The 9,060-nt window shown below is 37.8% G+C and overlaps 1 protein-coding gene across 2 annotated transcripts in view; it reads left to right on the top strand.

The window, feature by feature from the left end:
• Nucleotides 1–9,060, top strand: part of csmd2 (CUB and Sushi multiple domains 2) — a gene marked incomplete at its 5' end in the record, with an annotated part of 325,712 nt that overhangs the window by 182,670 nt on the left and 133,982 nt on the right. For both annotated transcript variants that reach the window (XM_014021334.1, XM_014021333.1), the window contains 6 exon segments: nt 1,895–2,089; nt 3,333–3,471; nt 6,032–6,219; nt 6,956–7,144; nt 7,687–7,803; nt 8,265–8,480. In XM_014021334.1, the coding sequence (XP_013876788.1) occupies nt 1,895–2,089; nt 3,333–3,471; nt 6,032–6,219; nt 6,956–7,144; nt 7,687–7,803; nt 8,265–8,480 (1,044 nt within the window).

Below are 9,060 nucleotides of genomic sequence, written 5' to 3'. Positions count from 1 at the left end.
AGCCCATACTTCATGTTTCATCTGCATATATCTGTGCTTCATCTTCTTCATACTAGGTTACATCAGCTTAACCTAGTTGGAGTGTGATGTGATTTGAATGTTCAGGTGTGATGGATCGCTGTATATTTACTGTAGTCTTGTCATTCAAACACAAGTTAATCTCACTACAACCAAGACAATTTTCTTTTTGAGAAATAACAAACTGGAATGAAAAAGAAAAAAATAAAACTTTCTACTTCTTACTTTTAAAAAAATGTCAGGAGTAGAAAGTACAGATTATCCCTTTAACATTCAGACCTAAAATGCCATAAAAAAAAGTCAAAGGGAAAGTGGGTGTTCCGGTGGATGTTGTGAGTATAAGTAAAAAAAATCAGCTGAACGATAAATATTCAAGTAAGGTACAGATAACCTTTTTTTTTTTACTCAAGTAAAGTAAGAGTATTTTACCTTGCTTTGTTACTTATCCACTGGCACCAATCCATTTCCAAGCATTTCTTGGTCATAGTAAATTCTGAGAAAAATAACCACACCTTTTTTTCTTCTTTTCATTACTGCACAATATTTTTAGAAACGAAACAACATTTATAATAATGAAATGCAGAAAGCCACAGGGAATGGGGCCAATGAAGCTGTGTACCTGAGTAACCTCTTATTGTTGGTATATATTCAAAAAATGAAAGCAACTAAATGCCAAATTCAAAGCCTCAGATCAGCACAGCTTTTTAACAGCAGAAATGTTGACGTGTTGTTAAAAAGAAGTCTGGTAATGAAAATAAATGTTTGCTAGGTTCCTTTCAGTGAACAAGTAAATGTTAACAATGAGCAGTATGCACAACAGGAGGAATGTGGAATATGTATTTCCTGCTGAAAGAAGTCTAAAGGTCTGCTGTGACAAAACATTTCCCCCACTTGTGATCAATAATGATAGTGATTTGTTCTTTATTCATCCCAACCTTATTGTGACACATTTTTTGTTATATTACATTTGATGTAAGGCAGGGTGTGTTTTAGTGTTGTAGATGAGACCACCTAACCCAAGTCAAGACCAGAATGTGACAAGACCAAGACTTTTGGGGGCTAAACCAAGCCAAGATCAAGAAGGGCAAGACTGAGTAAAAAACAAGACCTGTGAAAAAAAAAGGAAACTAGTGCTCTAAAACACACAATATAGAGGTATCTGTACACAGGTATCTAACTTAATATATATAGCAATATTGACTAAATCTCTTTGTGTGAGGGCCAGGTAAATGATTGTAGTACAAAGGCAGATTGCTAACATTAGCTAGCTAGCTATGCTAACTTCACTAATGCTTATCTCATCTTACCTTTCCTTTCCTTTTTCTTCCAGTCTCAGGTGACAATAAAAGTTTGATGTAGTCCCCACCGTCTCTGAAAACGAAGCAATGCAGAATTTACAAGTTGTTGTATGGTTTCTTCTGGATGTAGTTTTACAAATAATTTATTTGGACTTTATGTATTTGAAATGTATTCCTGAAGATTTTGCAGACACCACCCCTAGACAACCACTGATCACTTTCTTGGATTGATTTGTGCGTGAAATGGGGTGGGAATGAGTGACAGCGGGAACTTGGATTTGAATCAGTATGGTTTTCATCCAAATAAAACACTACTTTTAACAAATAAATTGGACAATATTCTGGCAATTTAATGATTTTTTTTCATAGTTGTGGTCTTGACTGGCCTTGAAATAAAATCCAGAGTCTTCAGTGTTCAAGATCGAGATAAGACCAAGTACAAATGCGGTCACTGAGACTGAGACCAAGACCAGTCTTTAGTACTACAGCACTTGTTTTAAGAAGGTCTACAACAGTCTATTTTACACCCTTGCTTTGTCCTCAGCACTAATCATATCTCCTTGTTGCATTTCCTCCAGCCTTTCGCCACAATGAATGCCCTGATCCAGGGGTGCCAGTCAATGGGAAACGCTTTGGGGAGAGCCTTCAGCTGGGTAGCTCAATCTCATTTCTTTGTGAGGAGGGCTTCGTTAAGACCCACGGCTCTCAGACTATATCCTGCATCCTCAAAGATGGCAACGTTGTGTGGGACAATGCTGTCCCTCGTTGTGAAGGTGGGTATGAGAAAAGCAACTTCAAATTACATTTCTTTTGCTGTGTAAAACAAACAGATGGAAAGAAAATATAGATGAAGTTAAAATGATTATACATAAAGAAATCATAGGAAAGTTTCATTTATTTGTAGTTTAGAAGATACTTTTATGTCTACATTTGAACTTTTGCTGGAATGAGATAAGGCCTGGTATTTATGGCCCAACAAGCTTGCAATGCATCTTTACAGCATATTTTAGCTAATTTTGTTTACTGAAGATTATTGATTTGTCTATTCCCTGCTTATTTATCAGATTTTGCTTCTATAATTATTTGAATTCAGTTAATTTAATTTCCTTGACATCCAAGATCACAGAGAAATGAACTATAACATGATCTAAAGGTTTTGTTCCCCTAAGTATCTGCTACAAACATGCTGCGTTTACATACAGATTGCTGCATTCCCGTTACCCCTCCGTGGCGTAATAATCAATAAACTATTCCCAGAAAACCAGAAAATGGTTGGCAAAGCTTTGATAAAGCTAAGCATTTACTATGGTTTTTGCAGCAAATCGATGATATTGCAGACAAAGCATTAAACTAAGGGGCTTAATAATGTTCACTATCTGTAATATGCAAATGATAAAGCAATATTACAGCCTGTCACTCCCCCTGCGTGTCTCAGCAGCTTCATAGTCCTTTGGGGCCATCTATCATACCCCTATGTTTGTAGCATAATGGGTTTCATTGATGTCCTTCACTATGTTGAGTTGACTGATTAAATCCTTCCTATTCAAAGGGAAACAGGAGCTGGCACTGTACCGAAGCTCTCCACCATTCCTGTATGTTGTGGTTAAAGATAGGCAGTTAAAAAGAGGGCCGACAAAGTGAGCTGGAACAGAGATGAGGGTTCAGGAGAGAGGCCAGTCCTCTTAAGTGTCTTTTGTGCAAGCGATCAAAGGCGCTGCTCTTTTTTTTCTGTTTCTTTTCTTGATGGGGATGGCAAGCAGCAGCTTAAATGCAGAATTTTCTCATGCTCTAAGACACATGTCAAGTGATCAGCGTGGTCGTGAGGGAACTGTTAACCTTAAAGTGGGCTGTCACCAATTTAGATTAGATGAAGCTCGGCAGTGGAAAACACATGGGAGGAGCCACGGATAATGCAAGAGCATCAATAGATGTTGTCATACATCACCTGGGACAGACATGTTTTATTCAGTTGCTGTGTGTCTTTCTCTCTCTGCATTTCTTCCGTCCCGCTGTTAGCCCCATGCGGTGGGGATCTGAAGGCTCCCAGTGGGATCATTCTCTCCCCCGGCTGGCCAGAACTATACAAGGAGGCCCTTAACTGTGAATGGATCATTGAGGCTCCTCCAGGCTACCCCATCAAGATCATCTTCGACAAGTGAGTCACCAAGATAGCAATTGTTTAAATGGATGACTATTTTACTATCTCAAAATAGTTGGTTTCCTTTCACTCTTGGCTTTTTCTGCACATCTCCAACAATTTACCTCTTTGTGACCTCTTTACTTACTGTTTTGTAACCTATTTATTTGACTTTTGTCTTGAGTGTAGTAAGTGAACAATCTTAGGTGTTGAGAATTTTTCAAATGAACTCATTAACATAGAAACTGCCTAATATTCTTCAAGTGAATAAAAATATTGTTAAAAAATCAGGGGTGAGACGTTAGAACAACACGAAATAAGGAATGTGTGAGCAACTCCAAGGTGTCACAAATATACATTTGGTGTTTAAAAATTGAAGAATTTGTGAGCTTTTGTCTCTTTTTTCATTACGGTTGTGAGCTTTTGTCTTTTGAAGTTTTGTCTTGTGAGCATTGTTCATGACTGCTCATTAAATTCTATAGCAATTCATGCAAAAACTATTCCATTGATCTTATACTACCGCCAGTTTTGCATTATGTGGTTTGTTAACATATAATTCTCTGGTAATTTCCAACTTCCATCAGGCCTTTCCAATTTCTATGTAAACCTTATGACTCTATTCAAGTTTAAGTAATGTCATAGACGTGAACATCTATGATGTTTTGAGGAATGGATTGGTTAAAAATCAGCTTTGAGAGAAGGTCCACTTTGTTATAGACTACATAGCGTTAGCTTGTCAGTATTGCTCTAACTGATGTTTTCTTCTTTGTTTTTGTATTTTTGTTTTTGCTGTGTTAATAACTAAGGTCCTTAATATTCCATAGAGATTATGTGAAATGCTGTGATCCTTTTGAGATTGAGGTTGTTTTAAGATGGCAGCAAGCAGATTTTTTTTGATTCTACTTGGATAGCCATTAAAGGCAAGATATTTATTACTTGCAAACTTCACACATGAACCTCACTTTAAAATATTCAGTCTACCTCTTTAATCAAGTTGTCTCAAAAGCAAAATAAGCCAGAGTATTGAATGTCAGGGTATGAATGAAGAAAGGTGTATCAGCAAGAAATGGTTTGGGTTCGAGGAACTGTGAGATGGTTTCTTGTCATTTTAGTATATCCTTAAACATTCAGTTAACCCCCAACCCTGCCAATTATTCACAGGCATACTTACAGTTGGCTCACGCTGGGGCTGCAGAGATGGAGGAGGAGCCGATTTGTCACAATGTTCAGAGACAGACAAGAGATAGACAGACAGTTGTAGGATCAAACGCAACATTAATGTTTTCAGTAAAGCTCATCCTTTGCAAATCCTCACTGTTCCTGCTGCGGTGGCACACCATGCAAAATGAATGTAGCATAAATGTTTGTTGCTCTTTAATTTTTATGTAACATCAATAAAATATCACAAACCGTTTCATTTAGATGACATGCATTTTGTAACCAAGCGATTTATTCATGGCTTTGAAGATGAAGTTGCTCATGCGACAAAGCCAGGAAACACACATACACGTGCAAGGGTACACATTTAGTAAATGAACGTCATATTTCTGGCAATTTCACAATTTTTAAACATAAGGGTCATTTTGCAAAACAACACAGAACAAAATTAAAAATAAATTGTACACACTGCTTGACTGCTTTTTAGGAAAATATGGCTCTAGGTAATATTGTATTATGAAACTCTGAGCCCCTCTAATGAAAACTTAATGAGCTCCACATGGTAAATTGTGCATAAAAACAGTGTTTTAACATGTCCTTTTTATAAACCCCTAAAAGCATCACATGTATGACTGACTAAATGTGGAAATAACAATGGCCACAACAACAACAACAACAACAACAACAACAACAACAACAACAACAACAACAACAACAACAACAACAACAACAACAACAACAACAACAACAACAACAACAACAACAACAACAAYAATAATAATAATAATAATAATAATAATAATAATAATAATATAGTTTTACTCACTGTTTAGTTGTAGGGAATAGCTGCCATTTTGAACTTTGAACTCGCCCATGTTTTTGACAAGGGATTCCCATGTAAAATCAACATGCATTATGGGAGATGTAGTTTATTGTCATTGCTGGATTTAAGCAGCCTATTTTCATTCATTTATACACAGCTATTCAATTAAATTGCTCAGTGGGGCACAGTTACCTAAAGCAGATACCTCAGGGGCTTGACAAGTATTATTATATTTCACCTTTAAAATTGTTTTATTTTGTTGCATCGAATCATAAATTTAAAGTTAAAAGTAGTAGGTAAAGTAAAAAAAAAAAAAACATATTTAGTTTGATATGTGTTGTAGACCCTTGATGTTACTTGTAACAAACTACAAAGAGAAGGTTCATGTTTATTTCTAAATATGTATTCAGTTTTGCATTTATATATTTTAGCATTTGATCACGATGAAGCTTGAACATAACAGTATGTAAATTTGACAATTAGCCATTTTATTGGCTTGGGTGGTTTTTGTTTATTTTTTATTCCCCTGTTTTTTGCTGGTTCTTGTATGCTAAATGCTGTGCACTTCCATTCTGTTATTTTTTTTTCCCCCACTAGATTTCGCACTGAGGTCAACTATGACGTTCTGGAGGTGCGGGATGGTCGATTTCCCTCTTCACCTCTGATCGGAAGTTACCAAGGAACCCAGGTTCCCCAGTTCCTCATCAGCACCTCCAACTTTCTGTATCTCCTCTTCACCACTGACAAGAGCCACTCTGACATTGGCTTTCGTATACGTTACGAAAGTAAGGGCCCACGCAGTTTGATGATTCAAATTCAAATGCACATCCAGATAAAATGCTTGACAGAGCGTGATGAAAGTGAATTCATTACAAGCAGAAAGGTCAAATAAAAGGCAGCTGTACTCTGTACTTATATGGTACTGTACCTCTCTTTGGTCGTGGGGATAATCTCCTAAAGTTCTAGATTTTACCTGAAACCATTCCTAATGAGAACATCTATAATCAAAAAGCAAATTGCTTGAGATAGCTCCTTCAGATATTCGTGTGTTGACTCATGGTGACATGCATCAATTGTTGCATTCTTTCACTCATTCACTCAAACACTTTTCCTCCTTAAAGCAGTCTTCAGCCACAGTGTGAATCATAGCTCAAGGCAGTGTTACTTTCATTTCTACCTGTGTGGCACATACTGGTAACCTTTTGCACCTTCTCTGTGGGTAAATCTCTGCTAAGCTTCAATTATTCACCACCACTGCTCTACAAACTATGCAAGGTGGAGTGGAAAAGACCTCTGAAAAATCTTATTGGTTCCTGTAGAAAATAGAATTTTGGTGAATTATTTATCAGGGTTGACTTATAAAAAGAAATTTGCCTTTCAACGTCTCTTGACCTATTGGGAACCAGGTGCCGTTAAACCTAATTGCACCCTTAAGAAGCAGAATTTCAGGGATTTTGTCTTTGGGTTTTGATTATTTGCTGTTCATGCCCTAATTTCTCCTGTGGTCCCCTTCCGTTCCAGCTCTACAGCTACAGTCGGATCACTGCGTGGATCCTGGCATACCTGTCAATGGACAGCGGCACGGCAATGACTTCTACGTGGGTGCTTTGGTGACATTTAGCTGTGATGCCGGGTACACACTGAGCGACGTGGAGCCTTTAGAGTGTGAACCCAATTTTCAGTGGAGTCGCCCCCTGCCTAGCTGCGATGGTATGTTCCGTCATTTTGACCTAGAAATGAAAAGCTGCCTGGCAGATATCTCCCTCCACATAAATGGGATTAACGCTGAATTCATTGTTGTGTGCTCTCGCCGGTGAAACATCCTCAGCACTTTGCTTCATATTGCGTCACAATTAAAGTACACTATTTCTGAGTCATTCCGAAATCCATACAAAGTGGAAACATTTCTTTAAATGATTGTTGCTTTAGATCTGAAGTTTCTGATTCATGTGTTTTTGGAAATGTTTTATATGTACAGCAGTGATTCTACCCTTCAAGTTTTTTTCTTTTCCTTTTTTTCTTCTCTCATCTGTAAACGCTTTTATATTTGAGGACAGTATTGATTTTCACCCACTCTACTAATATTGATAATACCACTTTCTCCTTTTTACTTGAAGGGCACTTGTAAAATACATTTTACCACACAGTAAACACAGACAACTTTTGGGAGTATTTTCTGAAAGTTTTAACTTGTCTCCCAGTTGTCTCATCTCTATCTATCCTTCACTGTTTCCATACGCCCTTGTTGACAGCACTGTGCGGAGGTTATATCCAGGGTAACACGGGCACCATCTTGTCTCCTGGCTTTCCTGACTTTTACCCACATAACCTGAACTGCACGTGGATCATCGAGACCTCCCACGGCAAAGGTTAGCAGAGAAATTCTGTGTCCAAACATGAAACAGTCTGGTTTAATTTCCCTCACAATGTCATTCCTCCCCACTGAGTGGCCTTTTTTCTTTCTTGTTAGACAGGCCATCTTTGTGGTAGTAGATTGCTGAGAGGCTGGCCTGGGGCTACAGTGCCACGGGACAGCTTTCCAATCATGTCCCTTTTGGTTGTGCTTTCTCATCAGTTTGACACAGTCTTATTTGCAGATGCTCGCCTTGGGTTTGGTGTGTTTGATAAGTCGTAGCCAAGGAGGACATCAAATTCATTTTGTATGCAGTTTAAAACTGATAATGTTGTTTCTCATGAATACTTAAGTAAACTTAAGATTCTGGCCAGCCTTCTAGACCGAAACTACCATTACATAAATTGCCTTTCATGTTACCATGTTTTTCTTCTTCAAAACAATTTTTGAATGTGTTTTTCTTCATTTCTGAATCAGGTGTACAGTTCACCTTTCACACTTTCCACCTGGAGAGTCCTCATGACCATTTGCTGGTAACAGAGAACGGCAGCTTCTCTCAGCCCCTGTGGAGACTGACAGGCTCCACCTTGCCTCCACCTCTCAGTGCCGGCCTGTTTGGAAACTACACAGCTCAGATCCGCTTCCTCTCTGACTTCTCGGTCTCATACGAGGGATTTAACATTACTTTCTCAGGTGGGAATAAAGTACATTTAGTCACTTAGAGAAGAAAACTGGGCCACTTGATGCTTATTGTAAAACTCAGTAAAACTAAGAGGGGGTTCAGAGAACCTTAGAGAAGAGATTCTTAACCCATGGGCCGGCAACGAGCGCCACCCTGAAGGCCTCAAAAGAACAACAGTTTTTAACTTTGGGTCACGGGACCGCATTGATTTTGAATAAGGTGCAATATGCTTCCTCACCACTAGTAGCAGTAGTGCAACACTCAGATGTTTAACAAATTTTAATATGTAGAAGAAGAACCTTAGAAACCTTCCGATAATGGAAACATATTTGAAAAGTAGAAGCAAAAATGAAAGTAACTCGTCAAAAAACACCAAAGTTTGTCACTGATATGAAGTGCAGCCTCTGTTTTTACCATGCAATATTTTAAAAGTTCAAAACATTATCAAATACAGTTGCAGATACAACTATATTTTAATTTGCACTTTAAATTAATTTTGTAGTTTATTTTTAAACATTTTGAATGTATTTTAAAGAAATTTTAAACTTGTCAAAAAGCTGTTACTGTTATTGTTTGTCACTAATATGAAGA

The sequence above is a fragment of the Austrofundulus limnaeus genome, unplaced genomic scaffold (genome assembly GCF_001266775.1).
Source record: "Austrofundulus limnaeus strain Quisiro unplaced genomic scaffold, Austrofundulus_limnaeus-1.0 Scaffold288, whole genome shotgun sequence".
Classification (NCBI taxonomy): domain Eukaryota; kingdom Metazoa; phylum Chordata; class Actinopteri; order Cyprinodontiformes; family Rivulidae; genus Austrofundulus; species Austrofundulus limnaeus.
This window is presented reverse-complemented; position numbering and strand designations above follow the sequence as displayed.